Below are 24,206 nucleotides of genomic sequence, written 5' to 3'. Positions count from 1 at the left end.
TCTCTCTCTCTCTCTCTCTCTCTCTCTCTCTCTCTCTCTCTCTCTCTCTCTCTCTCTCTCTCTGAATTCCTCTTCTGCCATCAGTGAGAAAGCTCTCAACTTTGAAAAGCCCATGTGACCAGGCCCAGCTCACTTGGATTGCCTCTCCTTCTAGTAGCAACTGTGCTCTATGAAGCAACATAATCTGGAGAAAGACATGTCATTGTATTCACAGGCTCCAAGGGTCACGGCAGACATCTTCAGGCTGCCATTTTAGAAAGTCTGCCCCAAACAGATGGTGATGAAGATTTGCAGCTGCTGTCTTGCTCCTTTGTGAGCTCTGTGACCTATGACAACAGCAGCTTTATGGACAACTGGCCTACCCTCTTGTAGGGTTAAAGGGCAGAAGAGAGACTCTGTGGCTTTTCCCTCCTCCCATGACTCTTGTAGGTTGATTCTTCCAAGGAGATCTGTACCTTTCAGTGTTCTGTTCTCTCCCTGGCTACCATCTGGGTACTGATACTGAGAAGCTCTGGCAGTCAGATGCTCCACCTGTTTTGGACAAATGAAGGCTTTGGGGCTAGGGCGTGCTGAGGGTTTAACACAAGATGGCAGCACAGAGCAAGAGCTGGTAAATGATGAGAGGCAGGCTCACTTGGTCCTAACCCTTTTGGAGATGACCTGTTCATGGGTTCTCAAAACAACCTCTCACCCAACATGTGCCTTCTAACCCAGACCCCAGGGAGTCTTTTTACAAGCCTCATACTGTAGTGTATATATCTATTCATGTATACATGTAATTTGAACATAAAAAGAGATCATTTGCCACGAAGAACAGTGTTCTACCTCCCAGGTACCACATCCTGTTCATTGACAGTATATGTTGTAATGGGAGGAAAAATGCTCACATTTTAGTGTTTATTAAATCTTTGGCTTGTATGGTCTATTTGACTTGGCAAGCAGCTCTAATACTTTAGTGGTACTACAAGGTATCTAAGACTAATCTTGAAAAGTCAGAAGAGTCTTTGAACATGAAAAATCACCCAATATATTATATTTAAACTCACAAAATAAAATGTAAAGTATGAGCCCATTTTTGTGGCTAAGTTGTATAGAAAAATGACTAGAGAGTTCAATCTACAGAATGCTGTTTATTAGTGGTTAGATCCTTCTCAAGGCGATTTGCTTTTTGGTTTGGGAAGGTGATAAATGAATACGTATCACATTCACGTCAGGCAAATTACAGTTTTTAAAAGTTAGTCATTCTATTTTTTTGCCTTAACTGTTAAGATGAATAGGCAGTGTAAATTCATTCACATGTAGCCCAAGAACTATTTTACATGGCCCATTCATGACTCTGTTAGATCTCTAGAGGGCTTCAAGCCTCAAAGTTTATTGTTGCATTCTTCTTAATTCTGGTTGAACACATGCATGTTATTTTCTGCAAAGAAATTACTAAGGAGTGTTTCTTCTCTTATAACAAGGTTTTGCCATCCCCAGGGCCCCCTTAGTCCTGTTTACTTTGGAAATTTCAGGAGTTACTGTAGGGTTTAGCTGTGGAGAGTCTTTAAGCCCTCTTTAAAAATTCGTAAACTGTCTCTAATCTTAGAAAAATGTCAGGTTACACTTTGGAGAGGTTTGGGAACTTGACGTTTTGTAGCCCAGTTGGGGTATAGGCTGCTTCCATTCTGTGCACCTTGTTCTAATTTACGTCAGGAGGAATTATATGCAGGTCAGGGCTGAGAGCAGGTTATAATTAATGGGGTGGACAAGTGGATTTTTAGTGTTTCATAAAATGAAATGGAAATCACATGTGCTTGGAACTGTTGTGTGTTTTAAAATATTTACATTTATTCTAGTAAACATTAATTATAACTGCTATATTTCTGCAGTGAACTTGCTAACTGGGAGGTCATAAGCCATTGTTCACTGAGTGGAAAGGATGGATGACAAGCTAGTTACAGAAAACAAGAGTATTCGGGGATAGTGTTGAATGGACTTGTGGAAATAATCCAGTCTTTGGGTTTTCTCCTAATTTTCTCCCATGTTTAAAGCACTCACTTGTCAATATGATCCAGATGTCCATCTTTCTAAGGGAATATGAGGTGCTGTAGCATGTGAAATTCTTGAATTACTTCTGATGAAGGGGCAATTGACCAATGCTTAACTGCTAATCTTTTTTTTTTTTACATTTAGAAATGGTGGAAGCATCATCAGAATCTAGAGTTTAAATTTTCTTTATGTTCGTATATCAAAAATTTCTGTTTACTTGGGAATGTAGCAGTAACATATTTTGTGGCTCTTGAAGGAGGTTTTGGAGAGTTATGAAAACCTAGATTCTAGATTGGACTGGGCCACATGTCAGCTGTGTGTCCTTGAGTAAGAGCCCCTCACTTTGAGCCTCAATTGCCTCATCTGTAGAATATCTACCACTGAGGATTTAAGTAGGGATTAAAGTCATTTTTTTTTGTAAAGTGCATAACAGATTGTGGGCACTAACACAAAGACCAGTCTTGCTTATTTGAAGGGATGGTCCAACAAAGGAAATTTTTACATATACTGCAAGGCACTTGGAATTGGAGAGCTGGAAGTGATGTCGACTGCTATTTTCTCAGTCTCCTATCTTTCACTTGCAGGAATTACTTCTACAGTAATCTTCACCAAAGGGCAGGAAGCCTGATGTAAGATTAGAGGTCTCTTTGTCTTGGGCAGTAGTTTGATGAAATGGTGTTATTATAGTATTTGGTAGCTTACAGTGGTGCAGTCTAAATTTCTTTTTTTAACTCTAAGATTTTTATTGGTACATGTTTGCACGATTATATTCATCATGGGGAGTTAGTCCATGTATGTAACACATCTTAATTCTATTTATATCCCTTTGCTGTTCACATAGTCTACATTTCTGTGAGAATTGCAATGGGGAGCCCAAGTGAGGGCTGGACTGGTAGTGACTGCGCTGTGACAGGAAGACATTTGGACCAGTCTTGAGCAGCCATTATGTTCCTCCAGGAAACCTTAGTACGCCCCCTTTCTCAATAAGTTTCAATATGTATGTGTAAAGGTACCTCAAAGTATTAATATGTATAAAATTGCTTAGAAATATTACATTAGAGTTATCCATTTTTGTACTTATTGAATATCAAGTAGTTTTTATCTACTTCCCTTAGCATGCAAACATACAAAAGACTCACCTCACATAAACTTTGCCACAAATCAAACCTCTTTATTAACCAGTTTTTTTCTGTTATGCTTTTCTAAGACATTTGAGAAATACAAGGAAGAAGGTGATATTATGGATTAATGTGAAATTCATGGTCATGGACAGGATTATATATTCAAATTCATCTCCTAAATCTCTAACAATGATCAAATAAAAAAATCTTTATAATGACAATCTCAAGGAACAATAAGATTTGGAATTACCTCAGAACCTTTAAATTAGATCCTGTATGTGGTTTGTAATTATGCAACTTAAGAATGGTGGACTCAAGCACCTCAGAAACATTGCAATGAGGATTTTTTTATAAGAAGGTTTTCTATTAGGGGTTCAGTAACCCAGAAAATTAAATTAACCAGAACTCTCACGTTTCCAGAAAATTTCAGTTAATTGAGCTTTCGCTGTACCTTTTTTGTTGTCTTAGTGCCCACGCGGAACAAATTCCACTTTCTGACTTATTTCTCGGAGGGTGCTTGGCATAGTCATCACCTGAATGAGCAGGGCAACAGTGGCTTTTTGATTTGGGTTTTAATTATTACTATGCGATATGTACAGATGGAGAGGAGCGGGAGGCGTTTAAAGACACAGGATTAAGTAACGCTTTCACTGTGATCTAACTTCCATCTTTCTAGTTACTTTTCCTGTCTCAAAGCTTCAGTGGAGAACAGAGAAGTGTTTTCCTGCAAATGGGGCAAAGTTTCCTCCGCTGTTTACTAAAGTGGCTCGCAGAAGGAAATGCATCATGATCAATGGCAGAAATCATTTATATATAAAATTATGCTTTGCTAGAGATAATCAGGAAATGAGGAGAAAAAATAGCGAGAAAACGAAGGAAAAAAATCCCTCTCGAGCAGCAGAGCAAGGCCAGATGGTCTGAGTGGGTGTATTTTCTTTTCATATAGTCACTAAGGAAATTTTGTTTGATTAGGAAGACACTGGTCTTGATTTTCATTCAGCAGTTTTGAGAGACTTTTAAAAAATGGATACACCCACATATACACAACACAAACCATTTTCATTCAGCCAAAAGATCATTTGAGCAATTGTAGTAAGATTTCGCTGATGAGAATGTGAAGTTTTAATGATAAAGAAGAAAATGGGTTCCCAAGTCTCAGCTTTGAAAGGGAACTTGGAATTTGCCCACTCCCCAAAAGACCCTCGATCATTACCATATCCATCATATTGTTGTAGGGTCTGGTGTTTTGTTTTGTTTTCTTTTGATAACTTAGAATGGAAGAAAGGCTGTGTACCACAGTGGCTAACTAGGGTTTTGTGAGATACAGGGTACACCCAGGGGAAGAAAATAGAGGTTTTGGAGTTCAACACCACAGGGGGCTAATGTGCATAAAGCGACTGCTCCAAAGGACCTGAGTTTAATCCGCAGAGCTGCCAGTCAGGATCAGGATGAAGAAGCGCAACCAGGCAAAGAATTGCTTTGGGATGCTGATAGGCAGGGGGCGGGAAGGGCGAGCCAAGTGCCCTTCTTTTGGAACAGTGATGTTTTGGCAGTTCCTGTTTGGGGGGAGGTTAGCTGGCAGTGGCTTGGGCACAACAAAGCTTCCTTCTGGGAAGTCACCAGCATTCCTGTCTCTGTCTGGTACTCTTTGCCCAGCGCCCCAGGAGCTAGTGATTTCTCAGTCTGTATTCCAAGGAAGAAATGACGAAAGTTGTGAAACTAAATATTTGCATGGGTTTGAAAGAGAGAGAGTCACTTGGAGACATTTGGAATGGAAAGGAGATTTAGACAACTGGCAGAACCTTTTGGAACTGTGCCTCGAATCAAGTGCCCCTGTTGGCTTGAATAATGACAAGTTAAAGAAGCTGCATAATAAGAGATGACTGACCAATCTTTACCGTAAAGATGATAAATCAAGCATTAAAATTTGCTCATTCAAAATGCATTTCTTATATAATTATGACATATTTTCTCCAATTAGCATTTATACTTCTTATCAGAGTAAATATAATTCCACTTTCACATAGCTTAGCCACCTTGAAAGCTTATTGTTCTTAAAAACTAGACACTTTTTAAAGTCATTTTTTAACACCCTAGATAGCACTGGAAGCATTAAAGTTCTTTCAATTTTGTCTTTAAAAAAATATATCCAGTGACTCTTCCAGTGACACTCATTTCCATTTTACCCTTCCCTGTGACTTTTTGTTTCTTTTTATTGAGTTTATTGGTACATTCTAGGTAGACAGTACAATTACATTCATTACTGGGATCTTGTACCTCTACATGACAGGTCTTGGTTTTCATTTTTTCCCCTTGTCCCTGCCCTCCCTTCACCCCCTCTTCCCTGTGACTTTAACTACACATCCACAGTTGTTTTTCAACACTGGATTAGCACTCTAGAATCAAACACTTAGATTTCCAAGTAATGCTGCACATCATATGCTGCGATTTAAATGTCCCCCAAATTCATGTGTTGGAAATGAATTTCAAATACAGCAACAAGATTCTTTGGAGCCGCTTCGGTCATGAACATTTTGTCCTCAAGAATGCATTAAAACTACTATAACAAGTTCTTGTGGGCATGGCGTTTCCTTCCTCCGCTCCTTGGCCATGTAAGGACTTAGTGCTTCTCTCTTCCAGAGGGCACAGCCTTCAGGCCGCCTTTTAGAAGCAGCAAGACAAGGTTGTGATTTGCAGTCATTTGACCTTGGACTTCTCGGCTTTGAGAACTGTGAGAAATATTTCTGTCCCTTATACATTCATGCTCTAGTCTCAGTTATTCTGTTATACAACACGGAATGGACTAAAACACAAGAGTTCCTGATTTCTTTGGCCCACGAAGTCTTCATGTCTATTCTCTCCAATGCCATTGTTAAAATAAGAGGTCACCACTTTTCACCAAGTCACCACATCGTCTTTTCTGATGAGAAATAATAAGACATGGACTTCAATGTCCTTGAAAAGGAAAACTATCCTTAAGGTTATCTGCAACAACCTTTAACTTGAGAAATTAAATCGTAGCTCTCTGACCGAATGATGCAAAGTTTTATACTGAATATAAGATTCTCTTTGCTTGGTTTATTGACAGGAAAAAATGTCAAAATGTTAAGAGATCTTTAAAAGGTATTAGTAAAAATGAGCTGTGTGCTAAAACAGACCACACTTAGCGAGATACCTTCTTTCATGCTATCTTTTTATTTTTTCACTTTATGTATTTCACTTTGAAATTATCATTTTCTTACTCATTTTTTTTTCTTTCCTTTATTTACTCTTTTTTTTTTTTGGTACCTGGGATCGAACTCGGACCTTGTGCTTGTGAGGCAGGCGGCGGAACCACTGAGCTAAATCCCTGGCCCTCTTTCCTTTATTCAAATGTAATCTCTGTAAGGGCAAATCTTTACTTTCATATTTACTACCACATTCCTGGTGCCCAGAGCAGTTCCTGTCACCCAGCCTTACCTAAAATAAGAGACCTGCGAAAAGAAAGAAATGACTTTCTGCCTGAATTAAAAAAAAATAGTACTAAAATTTAAAAATGATTAAAAGAAAGCCAAATTGATGTCCATGTATGATCTGTGATGTAAAAGTAGTGAAACTAACTTACTATTCCAAACTCTTAAAGCCAGTTTAGGTTCAGAGTGAAGAGCGAAGTTGCAGGCTAGATGGAAGCCGGTTTAGGATTATGAAGGCAATGACAAGGACTCTTGTTTTATTTGGGCAAAGTCTCTGAGTGGGAGCATCTTACTCTCTGCCGGGTTTTTCTGAAATTTCAGTTGATGTAAGAGGGCAATGAGACGAGGAGCTTGGAGCTGGTGGTAAGGTTCATCTCATCACTTTCATGTGAGCTTCTTTCACCTCTGGTCTCCATGACTCAAGGGTTATTCAGTGTCAAGTGAAACTGTCTCTACCACGACTGCTAGGGATCCCAGTGGGGACAGATTTTACATCATCGCCATTGATCTGATCCCTAGAAAGAGACAGAAATTGCATCTGTTGCAAAATAATTCCTCGTGGATCTCTCGGGTTTCTGTACCTTTTGTGAGCCAAGGTCCTGACTGCCTTTGTTCCAGAATATTTTTTCACAGATGCTTATATAGCAGACATCCTTGGAAGATAGAGCATCTTTCTCCAAGGCTGGGGAGGCTTGCTTGCAGTCCACAATACAAAATGCAGATTTCCTAAGCCTGGAATTGCTTAGCTGTGATGCAAACCCCTTGTATATGTGGCAGGTACCTGGGATATACATGGGACTTGAGAGACAAGGCAAACTCTCAGAATATGAAACAAAGGCTTGCTGTGCTCTTAGAAAAAAATGTCTTTTATCTGTGAGTCAGGGCTCACATGTCTTGAGCCAGTATCCATGCAATAGGTGGGATAACTCATTAGCTTGCAAGTAGAAGAAATCTGAAACTCTTCTGTTTGCAGTAGTTTCCCATGCCTCGTCTATACTAGGGTCCCTTATCTCCTGCAAAATGAAAAATTCTGGTAGAGGATGCACACAGGAAAGGGAGACCTTTAGCAGAGAGCAGAGAATGAAGCCTTGAGATTGTGGTGGGAGAGACGTGGTGGTAAACAAAGATGCAATAGATGAGATTGGGAAGACAATTATTCAACATTAATGTTCAGGATAGCAATGCGGTTCATTTATTATTCACATGTGTTCCTTCACGCAAGACATTCTGCACGTTACTGAATAAATGAATGGATTCTCACCCTTCCTGCTTACAAAAATGGCTTGAAGATGTTTTGAATAAAAATACAGGTAATGACTTTTATTAAAGATGAATGGGCAGAGATGATTCAGGACCAGAAGGAAAAGAATCAAGAGTGACAATTTTGTCAGGCATTTTAAACACTTTGCCTCACTTAATCCTTCAAGGACTCTGAGATTGCTGTCATTGTCCACACTTTACCGAAAAGGGAACTGTGGATGAGATACGAAGAACATCTGCGAAGGCGAGATATGGAGAGTATCAGGCTCCTTTTTGCCTGCCCAAGGAAATGGCACAGCCAGGGTTTGAACTCAGGCTTATCAGGTTTCAAGGTTCATGTTTCTTTCATGACATCCCATTGATGGTGTTGGCCCCAAACTAGACAAAGGATACTTGGGCACACTGAGTTTAGGGCTGAGCCCTAGTTTTTCTGAGGGCGTACCTTAAGAGAAAACTGGAGAAATGGATTAGCAAAGAACTTGCAGAAGTTCATCAGTCATCTGAGAAGAGCAAATGCAGATGGGGGAAAAGAATAGAGAGCAGTGGCAGAATCTGGGAGAGAGAGCAAGATGGACATATTCAGTGCAGTTTGCAGTGAGATATAGTATTCACTTTTCAGGATCCCTACAGCATAGAGACTATAATGATAATGATGATGACGATGATAGGTTAAGTCCAACCAACTGTACATGGTCAAGTGATGTCTTCACAAATAAATCGTCATTCTCTTGCATTTGCAGAATTTGCATCAGAAGAATAAGTATGAGAGAGTTCTTCCATGACTTGACAAATTTATTGTGTTGTATTCTTGCTCACCACTTAGTTGCTGTTGTTGCTTCTCAACACAGTACACACTGTCACACTGCGTCATTTTTCCTGGGAGTTCTTGAAAACTCTATGTAAAGGTTCCATTGAAAGTCCACGTTAAAGTACACTGAATGGAGAGAATGTTTATTTTTCTCTTTTCATTTTAGTTAAAAAACTCAATTTCTTTAGGACTGCATGCTATTAGCAATAAAAATTGGTGAACCCAATAGCTTAGTTTAGATAGGGCAAAATAGCAACACATTTCAGCTAGGGGATCATGGGTTGAAAGGGGATGATTTAATATGATTTGAAAGCAGTTTTAATTTTATGATACATTAAATTGTATGCCTGTGAGTTGTTGTGTGTGTGTGTGTGTTTTAATGATAATTTTGACTGCCCAGATCTGTGCTGCCTGAAAAAACTAGGGTTCATCCATTAGCATTAAAATGTGATAAAAGCATTTGTTCTCAAATCTCTCCCTCTCCCTAGAAGCCTCCTGCTTTTGTTCTGTACAGACACTCAGTCCCACGACCTGTTCTTCATATCCTGTTTTCATTCATCAGAGCTGTTGTCCTTTGCATTGCCTTGTTTCCATCGTACTCCGTCTTTCATGTGGTGCTTTACAATAACAATTCAGAACAAAAGAATTACTTATCTTTCTGCTGCTTAAAAAAAAAAAAAGACTTCATCCTCTGGTTGTAGGGCTTCAGTGATCATGGAAAATGTTTGAAGCATGTTCTTCCTAATAGTTAACCAAGGGTTGTGAATACAGGTTAGCTTCCTTTATCTTTCAAGATCACGAACAAAGTAGCTTCAGGATATTGTGAACATGAGGTTTTTGTGTGCGGCTAACTTTGAAGTGGAGGCGGGGAAAGTGATTTTTCTTTAAGAAAAGGCACTAGCATATTTGAGAGAATTTCCCAGTCTGCTCATACAATAAGAATCTGTTACTCTGTACCATCGTAGTTACCTCGACAAGTCACGAGACAGCAGTATTTGTTCTTGTCTTTGCATTTAAGAATTGCAGTGTTCAGAGAATATAGTGAAATGTGCACTGGCCAATATCAAACACTACTTTTCTTTGGTACCGGGGATCAAACTCAGGACCTTGCGCTTGCGAGGCAGATGTGGTACCACTGAGCTAAATCCCCACCCCTAGTACTTTTTTTTTTTTGAGCACTACTTATTGATGTATTTTGTTCCTCATGGATGATTGGAAAGGGGAGAGTATGTACTTTCTCTGCCTTCTAAGGAGTGCTGTACAAATGAAGTAAGAAGAATTGTTTTTCCAAATGGCAAGTGTTTCTCCAGGGCACAATCTACTTACCAAAATCCTGCTTGACGGGGTTGTCTTTCAGAGGACAGATCTTGTGTCATTTTGCTCATTTCCAAGTAACCTTTTGCAGATATGAGCAGGCAGCTGGTTTTTAAAATAAATAACAATTACCTACAGGTTTCTGGTTTACACAGAGACAGGAGTGTTTCTGTGATGCAGGAAGGGTGCACAAACTGAAGGGTTTGTCAAGAGGGAATGCTATTATGTCTCATGTACAGTAGTTTTGAAAAGGTGCTTTTATATATATATCTTTGTGTTTGTGCTTATCTGGACGTACCTCTTTATATGTGCCTGCAAATATCATTTACACTGTAAACGCGGGTGGGATTTTATATAGACTTAGACTTCTATGAGTGTATATAGCAATGCCTGTCCAACTATAAATATACATAGAAAAGCCTTCAGGGAAGGAAGGCGGTGCTACCTGCTTTTCAAGTGCAGGTGGTTTCCAAGGAGCTCGCAGCTTCCGTTTCTGCCACGAGCACACCTTTGGTATTCACTCACCTGGAGGGCCGATTTAGACTTGTGCCAGCAGACTAGGTGTGACAGGCGGCCCCTCTCTTCTCTTTCCATTCTGCTCTCACTGCCTTCCAAACCAAATTCTTACACAGCAGCCAGTACAGCATAGACCTGGAAAACATCAATCACTTTCAATGTAATGCCGAATAGCTCCTGATTTTTTTTCTTCAAACAGGATGCTTTATCTCTTAAAGTGTAAAAGACACAGAATGGCTGAGGTCTTCTGATGGATGGAAATTTCACATAGAAGTTGTCATATTCGACTGCTCTTTTAAGATTGTAAACATTTTCTGCTGTTGGTTGACCATATTCTTTTGAGGGGTAGAGTAAATGTTTGTTACCTAATCTTTCAACTTGAGGTGTTCAGACTAATTTTCCATTACAGTGCCAAACTGAGCAAGACTGGGAGGAATTTTGTCAATTTTTATTTTGTTTTAACAAAAGCAATTTTAAAAGTCTCTCGATGAAAAGTCCTTTAAAGTTCTAGTTGGTGATATGTGCATCTCTTCCATGGGCAATGAGAACTTCTTAAGTAAGTCATCTGTCTCTACGTGAAATTGAGTAATCCCTGTATTGTTAAAAGGCAAATGAAGTTACAGTTTGGAAGGATATAAGTCAGGGCAATCCATGCTTGCATTTTAATGTACTAGTATATGAAGCGCACTTTGATTTACCATGAGGCGTTCTAATGGCACGAAAGTAGATGCTGCAACATGCTCTTGGGCCACCTGAGGAAGCAGCTCTTGCCTTCTGCTTCCCCTATATCACAATGGCTCCCTAAGCACCTTTGGTGGAGTCCAAATGTCTAGAGTATAATTTGAACTGTGCAAAGTCTTTTTACCCTTTCCTAATGATTTACATTAGTTGCCGTTTCTCGTCTTACACAGTGGTAAGCAACATCCTTCAAAGAGCTTCAGTGTCCGACAAGTGTTTTGGGGGAGGGGGGCCTACTTCCCTTTCTTCATACACTCCAATTTTCATTTGTTACTTTCCATTCTCAATGCACCCCTTCTTTCCTACTCTGGAGACAGAAATCAAGATTATGTACATTATCGGTATCTGTGAGTGCTACAATGACAGATTCAACCAAGCTCAGATCAAAAACATGGAAAAGAATTTCGTCTGTACTGACCATGTAAGGACTTGTTTTCTTGTTATGTCTCCCTAAACAATATAATAGAGGAATAATTTCTATAGCAATTACAGTGTATTAAGTATTATAAGTAATATTACAGTATGAGAGAGATGTATGTAGGTTCTCTGCAAATACTATATATAGGACTTAATATAGTAGTGTAATACAATATAAAGGACTTAAGTATCCTCAGGTTTTGTTGGAGGGAGGGTCTTGGGACCCAGAGGAGACTAGATATGTATTTGATATATGGACATATACATATATGTATGTATGTGTATACAACTTGGGTATTTGTGTGTATATACATACATATATTTCATATATACATACATTTTCAGTTATTGATCAGAATGATCCATTGTAATTTAAAATTTTTGAACAAAAATGCACTTTAGTGTACCTGTATATGAAATTGTTCTTTTTGATCTCTTTCAAAAAGTATACTTTAATTCAGAAAGTAGAGATACAAAAAGGAGTATATTGTTTTTACAATGAGTAAACCAGTACCCAGAGGATAACCTGAGAACATGCTCAGTAGGGTGCTCAAAGGACTCAAATGCAAAGGAGACAAGTGTCTGTGCTTGACCCTGGAGGTGGGCAGGGCGAGTCCCACTGGCAGCGAGGAGAGCTGGCACGCAGCCTCAGGCTGCAGGAGCTGCCGCCACCAGTCCCTGTAAGCACTGAGAGTACAGGTCCCATTGCCAAATCATCTCTTTTTTTGTACTTACAAGGCAGTGGGTGTTGACCCGACTTGGTCTGCCTTTTCGTTTGGTTTCAGTGAAGCCCTGAGTGGGTGAGGGAATAGGGAAGTCGCGGTGGGGGACTTGGAAAAGGCAGTTGATTCTTCGGGCAACCCTGGCGGAGTGGATGAGGTGGAGCTGGCCTTCCTGGAATTGTTGGGCCGATTTTCCTGTTGTGTTTCACTGTCGACGCTCTCACAGACACACAGGACCGCTCCAGCACTGCCTGCCACCCACCATCTGGTCTCAGTGGCCCGTCCGTCATTTCGTGGGTCCCCATCCTCTGCTTCCGGCGATGTTTCTTCAAAAAGAACTAGTGTGCAGTCCATTGGTGGGTATTCACGGGGGTCTGTTTGAGATCTGGAGAGGTGCTCAAAGGACTCCTAAGGACCAGTGCACTGGTTTCTGTTTTTGACCTGTTTATTGGTCTTTCAGGAATGAGTCGCACCTCTGAGACTGCCGACCGGCTTCCTTCATTACTTGAGACAGTACAGGACAGGGCAGTTGTTCCTCAGGGAGTCAGGATTGCTCTTTTCATTTGTCATTTGTGTCTTTTGCTTGTCTGCTTAGATAAATAAACCTCCAGAAGGAGTAATGAAGCATTCTGTTAAGTAAATTTGGAATGCTAGATTTCAATCAAAATAACCAGTCTGTGTGACCCTGCGCCCATTTCCCCTTAATTTTGGTCATTAAAGACTTCATATCCTCTCAGACATCTGCTGTGTTTCGAAGTGATTCTTTTCAGGAATGTTCATTCATTATTAATCAGGTTGCATAGTCAAGCGAGTATGTGATTATTTTAGAGAGTGTCCTAGAGACCCAGTTACTAAAAATGAGCACGTTATAGGCAGATGTGGACGTGCAGAAAAAGGTTTGGTGAACAGACCAAACCTTGATTTGTATAAATTCCACCAGATAGGTGTTCAGTGAGACAAAAAGTCTTCCCTGATTTTCATGTCAGGTATCAGGCAAAACGAATTTAATTTCAGCACTCTTTAGACTGGAGAAGTAATGACAAGTTATTTAAAATGTCTATTTGTAAGTTAGTTGTGGTAAAACTTGAGGCTAGCATCAGTGCTTAACTGTTTCTTCTTCTTCTTCTTCTTCTTCTTCTTCTTCTTCTTCTTCTTCTTCTTCTTCTTCTTCTTCTTCTTCTTCTTCTTCTTCTTCTTCTTCTTCTTCTTCTTCTTCTTCCTCTTCCTCTTCCTCTTCCTCTTCCTCTTCCTCTTCTTCATCTTCTTCTTCTTCTTCATCTTCTTCATGTTTTTTTTTTTAAATCAGTCTCTCTGGTCCCCTACATGTTAGTTAGCAAAAATTCTTAGTTGTCTGTTACCAATTAAACCAGTGAATTTGGGTGTGCTGACATGACAGTCGGAGGTTAATCATAGTGATATTTCAGAGGAACATTCATTACCTGTAGAGTGTTAAGTGGTCACCTTTTTTCCCAGCTTGTTCCTACTCAGTGTATTATTTATATTATTGCTTTAAGATCCACTTTGCATTTGTACTTCTCTCTGCCATCATTGGGGGTACGAAACAGCTTATTTATCAATTTCCAGTCCTTTAGAATGTTGTGACATTCAACTGGATTCTCTTCCTCTCTTTCCACCCCGTCACAGCCATGTTTTATTTTGCCTTTATTGACTCATCTGCTTGTCCAGTTGGCTAGGATACTGGGCAGTAAAGTAGTATTGAAGCAGTGTGTTTGTTTGGTGGATTTTATAACTCATAGTTAAATACTAAGCTGTATGGTTGAATATGAATATGCTGAGTGCTATATTATGTTACTTAAAGCATTCTGTGTTGTGAAATTGTCTTGGATATAATAGCTGTGAAAGCATGTGACTCTGAGTTGAAACTCTTGATCTTCATTGCTCTACCATGGAGTTATTTTGAGTCCTCTGATAGTCTATGTTTCTGCTGATTCCAGACAGAAACATCATTCCACAGTCTTCAAAAAAAAATTCCATGAATACAGTTCTATAATAGGATAATTTCATAGCAAAAATCCAAATAGCAATAAATCAACTAACTCTTAATTTCCCAGGTCGACCAGGGGCCAGCGGTGTGGACAGTCAAGTACATTGGCTCTCAAATAGTTCAATTTTTTGTAGCATTTTAAATGTTATTTGTTGCTTGTGACGCTTTTAGGAGCTTCCTTTCCTGACATAGTTAGTATGCAGTTTGGTGTAACTTTGTGCAGTGTGAAGTGTTTTCTCTCACCTCAGTTATGTTTTGATAAATGTAACAAGCTTAGTTTCCATATTGCAGGGAATATTTGGAAAATAACCAGAGGAAGTGCCTTGGGAATCATCAGGGCATTGACTGAGAGCCACCTGGTATTAACACTTGATCACAGGCCACTCAGTGTTGCCATCCAAGTTCATTCCTCGAGCTCATGCCCCATTAATTTTCCTGATTGGTAAGGATTTCAGAGCTGAATGGCGAAGGACTGGAAGTAAAGTTATTAATGAGAAAAGCAATTATGTTTCATGCACTGTGTAGATATGTCACAGAACATGTGTAGGGTAGCACTGAGGCATGGGACTCCCTTAGGATCAAAATGCCGAAGTCTCCAGTAAAAGAAACTGGAAAGGAAAAATCATGGGTGATGTACTGATAATGAACTATGGGTGACTAATCTCAGAGAATGAATTTGGTCTGAAGATTCCCAACTCTCAGTCTAGTTCTTGAACATATGGGTGAAACTTCTCTATTTTTGACATCTGAACCAGAAAGTTTATGCACTAAATTTGGCCAGGGTTTAAACCTGACAATGGACGCCATCTGCACTGGAGTTCTAGATAGTTCTTCAAGGTGCAGATTATTTTGATTGCATCATAGTGGAGGTCTTAAAAAGGAAAAGTGAAATTCCAAAATGAGCTGCTGAACAAGGATGGTAGCAAGAGTTATGACAGTATAGACTGGGGCTTAAATATTTTGTTTGCATTGACGTGTGAGGTCAATACCCAATTTATATCTCTTATTTCAAAGAACAGCAAAAATGATGACTGCAACAGACATGAGCCCCCCTTTAACTTCCCTGTTGTTGGCCTATAACATGAATCCAGTAGAGCCTCCATTCTGAACCCCCCTACCTCCCTTCCCAAGCCCAAACTCTGCAGCTGAGGAACTCCCAATGCTTCCTTTCTCTTGCACTGGGAATTTTCACCTTCAATCTGTTTTCTCCCATTTCCTGTGCCTCCTCTGTCTGGGAAAATCCTCCACCCACGATCAGTGCTACTTCAGCAAAAATATACCTCAGGATGAGGATACCTGGAGTGCAGAGGGAATAAGGGAGGAGCTTTCTGTCCAGGGAACTGGTCAGTCAGACATTTAGCCATCACATAGCTGCCAGGGTCCCATCATCCTCCCAGCCCTCACCACTAGCTCTCATATGTCTGTTGATTCATTTTCCTTAACCCTGTGTGGCATGAACCTCTTACGTCCATGGAGGTTTCAAAGGTGAAGTGATCACTTGGCTCAGGCCACACATTCATGTTGGCATAAAATTTTAGATTATGAATGTTATATCTCCATACAAGAGTTGTGTGTGTGGGGGTGCGTGCACATGTGCGTGTGCTCATCCCTGATTACCTGCATGCCCACATCAGCCTCAGAGTAAATCTGACTGTACTGAAAAAATGAGATGAATGACAGGCCTTTAAACCTGGTACTATTATTGACTACTCTATTGTGTACTAGGACTTTTTTTTTCCCTTGCGGTACTGGAGATTGATCCCAGGACCTTCTCATGGAGCTATATCCCCAACCATTTTCCTTTTGAGACAAAGTCTTGCTAATTCACTAAGTTGCCCAGGTTGGGCTCATATTTTTGATCCTCCTGCCTCAGCCTCCCAGAGAACTGGGATTATAGGGCTGCAAAACCTAGCACAGCTGGAAATAATAGTTTTACATAAATATTTTACTTATCTTGTGAATATGATAATTCTATCACTTTGTCTTTTTCAACTTTGCAGCCCTTAAATGTGAACATTAAGGTACATCACATTATTTGGAGTGGTCTTTTTAAACAATTCTTCCTTGTTAATATGAAGTTGCCAAATACAACAGTGACCAGGACTTTTGGGTCTCCTAGAGATGCTGTTCTCATCTTAAAAAAAAAAAAAACATAAACACAGAAAGAAAAAGAAACAACAAAAATTAAAACTCACGTAAGAAAATGATTTGTGCTAGGAAAAAAAAAGCAGCAAAGGCAATTGGTAAAAACAGCAAATGGTCCCATTTACCATGTCTCTGGCTTAGGAAGTGAATGAAAGTAAAGTTGGTGGGGGAGAAAATAAAGTTGAAGGTTTATTGGGAGAGACCGTAAGTATGGCTTTGGAAATGCAGATAAGATGTTAGGACTCATATTTGGGGCATCAGGGAGTTCTTCTGTGTTTTGAGCCATTGAGAGAAGTGACAAGAAAAAGCTGTGGTGCCAGAGGCATGTTACAAAGATTAGACTGAAAGAGGAAAGATTGGAGGTAATAAATCAAATTAGGAAGGTTTCTTGTAATGGTCTAAGAATGTAGCAAAGAGGGTCTGGAACAACACAGAGGCAGTGTGAACAGAGAAGGAAGCCAGTTCAAAGTTACGAAGCATTGACACATATATATTTTTCATATGTTGGATTTGGGGAAGGATGAATTAACTTTTTACTTATGCCATAGCAAGTTATCACAAACTCGTTGGCTTTAAGCACAATGCTTATTTATTATTTTATAATTCTAGAGGTCTAAAGTCAGCTACAGATTTCCCAGGGCTAACAGTCAAGGTCTGCAGGGCATCTTACCCTACTAAGGTAGAATCTGTTATCTTTTGTCCCAGCTTCTAGAGGATGAGGCTAGGCTGTGGTCCCTTCCTCCATGTTCAGAGCAGCCACAGTTGGCCCATCACATCGCTCTGACTCTTCTGCTTCCCACTTGCACTTTGAAGCTGCCTCTGGTCCTCCATTGTGTCCACCTGGGTAATCCTCACCCATCTCTTCATCTCAACGTCACTGCTCAGCAGTCTTACTGGTGTCTGCAAAACTCATTTCCCCTTGGCCCTACACTAGCTGCAGGTTCTGGAGTGTAGCTTGTGGATATCTCTGGGGCCTTTATTCTGCCTCCCCCAGAGAGTAAAGAGTAGAAAATGGGGAATTTCTGACTTCTGCCTTTCAGGAGGATGAAAGGACATGAGGAGCCCTGCAGAGAAGACAGGTAGGGAGGGAAGGTGATGAGTTCCGTGAGACACCCTGAGCCTGGGGCATTTATAATACATGGAGTAGAGAACCCTCCATGCTGAAGCTCCAGAGAGAGAGAAGGCGCTTTGAGATATAAGCCTAGGGGCTCGCTCAGAGAGGCAGTCTATGAAATGAATGAACAATCTGGTTGGCTTTTTTTGAAGGAAGTGGAGAGGCTTTGAAAACACCTAGAGTGGTTGACAGGAGGAAGAAGTCAGCAGCAGATAGAGCCAAACTAGGAGTACAATATCAGTCATACACAGAATGAGAGAGGGACGCAAAGGAGAATGGGTGAAAATATTCACATCATTGTTCATTACCAGAATATACATTAATCCATTTTCTTACCTATCTGTCTGTCTGCCTGCCTGCCTGTCTGAACGGGGAATTGAACCCAGGGCCTCAGCACTAAGATACATTCCCAAACCTTTTTGTTTTCTTTTATTTTAAGACAAGGTCTTTAAGTTGTCCAGGCTGGCCCGGAATTTGCAGACCTCCTGCCTCAGCCCCGAGGAGGTGTGCATCACCACGCTGAGTTTAACCTCCCATTTTAAGAAAACGTTTTCCTCAGAAGCCTTGAATTTGTAAGAAAGTTTCTAAAGGAGATGGCCTCCTTCCATTCTGTCCCAGGCTTCACTGCAACCTGGCAGCTTAGGGACACAATTAGAGTGAATGTGAGAGGAGCCCTGGGGAACATCTGTAGATCTTGTCCATGGACACGTGGGTAGGCAGAAAATAAATAGCATGCAGGATGTCCTAGAATTTTGGATAAGGGCCACCTGTCCAACTTCCATTTCGCTCACTTATTTCATGCCTTGATGTAGACATAAGAGCTGTGGGTGGGCAGAGGTGTGAGCTGCGAATTGTTGCCATTCCCAGTTGGATGTGAGGGGTTCCCATGATTATCCATATCCTCCTTTGAATGAAGACCGATCAGCCCATTCATAAAAATGTTGAGCTATAGAATTTCTGGACAGCACTATGCATGTGTGATTTCCTTCTATTGTACTGAAGGCTAAGCAGCTTTAAACATTTTTTTGATGGCATGGAAATTTAACTATATGGGTTAAGCAAATACAAAAGAGAGATAACATTTTGTACAAATTCTTCTCCTGTCCATTACTGTCCACTTAACTCCTATTCATCTTTTAACACTCACCTCAATGTAACCTCCTTTAGTAAGCCTTTCCTGCCCCCTGTCCTCCAATAGAGAGTTGATTATTCCATGTATATCTTTGGAATGCAGCTTTTGTTACGTTGCACGATTTTTTCCCCCACATTTTCCTTCTTCTCTCGAACCATGTGTTCACAGAGGCAGGGACCTTGTATTACCAGTGCGTTCCCCAGGACCAAGCCCATAGAAGGACGTAAATATCTGGTGAAAGAATGAATGGTGTTTTAGTTTTTCTAGAAAGTTATTTAAAAGAAAGCTAGAAAACAAGCCATGCTATTTTGTTTTTTTGGAGGGAGGAATGACATGTGTAAGATATTGTTGAATAACTCAATGGAAATGATACTTATATCATGGCAAAATCTGGATAAAAGTGGAAAATTGGGATCCTTTATAGATATCAAACCAAAACAGTCCTTTTTGGCAGCATCGAGGCCAAAGATTTGGAAAATTAACTCAACCTTACTTACCACATCTAGATATTGTGTCATCACTTAATACAATTAACCGTTTACAGTGTAGATACTTGCCCATAGCTCTATGCCAAGTGGTATGGAATAAAAGAAAGAATCAGATCTGAGCAGCTGCTATTAAATCATTCTTATAAGAATTGCCTCAGGCACTCATTTCACATCATTTCCATTGATGTCAGGGTAAAATCCCATCACGTATTATTTCCACCAGCACTGGAAACGTGTACACTCTTGTCCAAGTCTGGCTCCACCATCTTTGACATTGTTGCCCACGTAGCATTTTATTCATATCTCTCTGAGAATGATTTTCGCTATATATTTTGGCTAGCTAGGTATGTCTGTCTTTTAATACAGAGGTCAGCAGAATAAGATCTACAGGCCAAATCTGGCTCATTATCTGTTTTTGTAAATACAGTTGTGTTGGAACACAGCCACATTCATTCTTTTTTTGTATTGTGTATGATTGTTTTGGCATGACAATGCTGGAACTGAGTAATTGCAACAGAGATCCTATAGCATGCAAAGCCAAAAAGTTTTATTGTCCTAGTCTTTATAGAAAAAGCTTGCTGACTTCTGTTCTAATGTATTGAGATACCCTTAAAGGAAAGGATTTTTTTTTTTTGATTTCTGCCCAAAAGTCAGTATATTCCAAGGAATCAATGAATGTTTAAATCTTACTGTGTGGTGAACACTGTTCTAAATGCTGGTGGTACATTCCTCAAAGAGTAGAGAAAAATCTCTCGCTCAGAGTCTATATCCTACTGCTGGGCATAATGGGGAGAGACAGGGCGATGAACAAAGTAATGGAACATATCAGCAATAAATGTTGTGGAAAAAAACCAAACTGAGATGGGAGGAGAAGGATCGCTGTAATGAGCGGGCGGTCATGGTGGGAGGAGGGAGATTGTTTTTATGTGGCTTCAGAGAAGGTGACACTGGAGCAGTCATGTGGATTCTGAAGGCCATATGGGGGCGAGTAGTGAAGGGACATGTTTGGCATGTTTGAAGACTCATGAGGAGGCCATGTGCCCAGAGCAGAACAAGCAAGGGGTAGCGTGGGAGGAAATGAGCTCACTGTCTGAGTGGGTTTTTCCGGGCTGATTTTATTCTGGTGAATTTTTCTCTGGCTGAGGTGGGAAGCTCCTACAGGGCAGAGTACAGGATGAGCAGGGTTTGCCATATTTTGACAGGCTTCTGACTGGAAGATACACTATAGGAAGAAGGGCAAAGGTAAGCAGAAGCCAAGAGACAATTTACAAAGGTCTTGGTGATGATCCAAGTATGAGAGGATGCTGGCCTGGCCTGTGATAATAGACATGGAGTGACGAGAACACCAGATTCTGGTGTCTCAAGCCAGGTCAGTACGTGGCATACAGTAACTGTCTCTTGAATGAGTGAATAAAATGCTGACATTTCCACTGGGGTCCAGAATGGAATCAGAGCTTGAAGTTCTGATGGTGACTTTCTGGGACAGAGCTCTAGCACTTGTACTGAAATTACAATCATTATGCTATATTTGTCTTCTGTGCCTAGTTTATTTCATTATTTCATCTAGTGTTACATCTTCCAGTTCAATATGGCTGAATAATATTCTGTTGTACATATGTAGCACATTTTCTTTATCCATTTGATGGACACTTAGGTTGTTTCCATTTCTTGGCTATTGCCACGGTAAACATGAGAGTACATATGTCTCTTGATATACTGATTTCATTTCCTTTGGATCTAGACTCAGGAGTAGGATTTTTGGATCATATGGCAATTCTATTTTCAGTTTTTTGAAGAACTTCCACAACGTTTTTCCATGTTTCGAATTATAACGCTATGAACCATAAACAAGCACAAATACTGTAGGTTAATTAAAAATTAAATTATAAATTAATAACATAATCAGCATAGCTCTCCAGACATAATCTGATTCTCCTCCTATCAGACCAAGAAGGTGAAGTTTTTCCTTTATATTCTTTTGATTGGAAGGGAGAGGACATTTGAATTAGCGTGAGTTCCTTTTCCAAGATTAACCGAAGTAATATTTAAAAGGCAGTCTTTCAACTTCATCTGAGCCTTCTACAGGAAGAGTGGTCTGAGACCAAGTGGAGCTGAATGTTTCTCCTAAAAGCAGCTTTAGGGTTTCTTTCCACTGCAGCAGGCTGTGGCAAGATGAGTAAGCTTTAATCTTTCAAATCACACCTTTCCTTTTATTCTTTGCTATGTGGTAAATATTAGCAAGTAGTTGAATTCTTTTATAAAGCTGGTACCTCTTTAATTTTTGACAGGCTCAGCACATACATTTCACTTTTAATGACCAGTTAGCATTCAGTTGGTAGCAAGATGAATGCTTGTTTCACCCTGGCACCACATGGCATTTCGCAGGGATGCTATTTCAGAAAGGGTCAGCATGTTCTAGAAATCAGGAATTTTGTAAACAAGCAAAGGTGTGAATACAAACGACTGATTGTCAGAATCACTAAACTTAGCATTGGGTGAGACATCTTCCACTAATTTCAGCTGAGAACTCCCCTCTGCCCCCAGGCTAATGATTTGAATCTCCCAACCACTAGGTGAACTGCGCTATTCTCTCACAGCCCAAAGTGGGCTGCATCTAGTGTGCCCGCCAGTGCTCTGCAGACCTCTGGTAATGGTCTTGAAAGGGAAAAGTTTCAAAGAGGTTTGGTTCCCAGGCCTGCTAATGAACCAGGGCTTGTGTGGGATTCTTTGCCCTTCTGTTTTGAAGGGAGGCAATGGGAGTTCACAAAAGCAGCAAGGGCTTTATGGTGAGAGGAGCAGAGAGCTGGGCCACCCTGAGCTGGTCGGCAGGGCCAGGGTGGCGGGGGGTGGGGGGTGACACAACTGGTGGATGTCTTGCCCGGGCCAGCAAGGCTGTGAGCATCAGGCAGCACCTCCTGCCAGTTTGGCCTGTGGCTAGTGACAGTGATAAACCCAGAGTGAGAGAGTTTTGGCCAGGAGTGTTGCACAGGGTCACTCAGAAGCCCGTGCAAGCCACTTTTAACCCGTGCTTTAAATTGTAATTGCTACCACATTTAGAACTTATCAAATGAATATGGTAATCACCCAAATCCTTGTTCTCATTAACTTAATCGTTGTCCTGAATATTAGTCACTGGTACCCAAACTCACTGCAGCTGTGAAAAAGGCTCCCAGATATTTCTCTAAACTCCTCTCTGCCTGCCCATACACTATTACCATGTTAAGCAATAGAATTGTTCAGGAAAGTAACACACACCAGAATGATTGCCTCTATCAAAATTATCTTTGTGGGAATCCATATCTTTTCTCAGGAGCTTTGGAAAATGACACCCTTTATTTTAATGTGATTATTTCTACTGAAATCTGTGTGTGTCATGTGCATTCAATGCTAATTTCTACGGTGACTGTCTCTTTATGACTCACAAGTCTGATGTGGTATTGCAGAATTACAGTCCTTTAAAATACATTCACATTAATATGTAAGCTCATAAATTCGAAGTTACACATGACTGACTACAGTTCATTGATGAATGTTTGTACATTTTAATTTCAAACCCAAGGTAAAAATCGGCTGTGATAGAAAAAGGTTATTCTGCTTAAACACAAGTTATGTAAATTATAGTTTCCATTCCTGGCCACTTTTACAAGCTAAAATTGCCAAAAAAGAAAAAAGAAAACAAAAAGCTACTTTCAGCAACTGGAACTTGAAAAAAACATTGGGAGTTTCCCCCCTTCTCCTTTCCACCCAGTGAATACAGAGAGAACTATTTGCAATGTACACGCATTTATCCTTCCATGACCTGTGTTTGAAATTGTTCTGAGATGCGTCCGAAGCTGACAGCCACCCATGGATGACCTCTTGTGCTTAATCAAATCTTATGTTCTGTTTCCAGATAGCTGATCAGCTTCCTTGGATTTTGCTGATGACACCGGAGAGCTTTGCCTGAAGATGGAAACACTGGAGTCGGAGCTGACCTGCCCTATTTGTCTGGAGCTCTTTGAGGACCCTCTCCTGCTGCCCTGCGCACACAGCCTCTGCTTCAACTGTGCCCATCGCATCCTGGTGTCACACTGTGCCACCAACGAGCCTGTGGAGTCTATCAGCGCCTTCCAGTGCCCCACGTGCCGGCATGTCATCACGCTCAGCCAGCGAGGTCTAGACGGGCTCAAGCGCAACGTCACCCTGCAGAACATCATCGACAGGTTTCAGAAAGCCTCAGTGAGTGGGCCCAACTCCCCCAGTGAGACCCGCCGGGAGCGGGCCTTCGACGCCAACACCATGTCCTCTGCCGAGAAGGTCCTCTGCCAGTTCTGTGACCAGGATCCTGCCCAGGACGCTGTGAAGACCTGTGTCACTTGCGAGGTGTCCTACTGTGATGAGTGCCTGAAAGCCACTCACCCGAACAAGAAGCCTTTTACAGGCCATCGTCTCATTGAGCCAATCCCGGACTCGCACATCCGGGGGCTGATGTGCCTGGAGCACGAGGATGAGAAGGTGAATATGTACTGTGTGACCGATGACCAGTTAATCTGTGCCTTGTGTAAACTGGTTGGGCGGCACCGCGATCATCAGGTGGCAGCTTTGAGTGAGCGCTATGACAAATTGAAGGTTAGTCCGATCCGCCTTAAGCCAACCCCTTTCTGCCAACAAATGTCATAGAAATAAGAAGTGTATTCACTGCTAGCTACACGGCAGGTGACGGTTTGCTCTTCACCTTTGTTATCTGATTAGTTGTAGCATGTTTTCGGCAGCCCATAAATGTTACACAGTAAGGGTATCTTGTAAAAGTTGACTGCTGCTTGTAATTTTGGCGTTGTCAAGGTGAGGGTGAATTCTAAAAATTTGGATCATTTTCAATCCTTACAGTATTTCTGGATCGCTTTCAATACTGCCTCAGAGGAAGGGAGGTGGGGGGAGAGGGAGTCGGGGGGGAGAGGGAGAGA

General features: G+C 40.9%; 1 protein-coding gene across 7 annotated transcripts in view; it reads left to right on the top strand.

Annotated features, from left to right (window-relative positions):
• Mid1 (midline 1) overlaps positions 1-24,206 on the top strand; it is a 354,023-nt gene that overhangs the window by 223,979 nt on the left and 105,838 nt on the right. For 5 of the 7 annotated variants that reach the window (XM_010613988.1, XM_033760272.1, XM_033760271.1 and 2 more), the window contains exon 2: positions 23,156-23,871. In XM_010613988.1, coding sequence (XP_010612290.1) covers positions 23,212-23,871 — 660 coding nt within the window. In that variant the 5' untranslated portion in view covers positions 23,156-23,211. Of the gene's footprint in view, positions 1-12,602; positions 12,736-23,155; positions 23,872-24,206 lie in introns of those variants that run through there. The other 2 variants (XM_010613987.3, XM_010613989.2) reach the window with 2 other exon arrangements.

Source organism: Fukomys damarensis, unplaced genomic scaffold, assembly GCF_012274545.1.
Source record: "Fukomys damarensis isolate Sample0158 unplaced genomic scaffold, DMR_v1.0_HiC HiC_scaffold_39, whole genome shotgun sequence".
NCBI lineage: Eukaryota > Metazoa > Chordata > Mammalia > Rodentia > Bathyergidae > Fukomys > Fukomys damarensis.
Note: the sequence above shows the minus strand (reverse complement) of the source record. Positions and strands in the feature narration are given on the sequence as shown.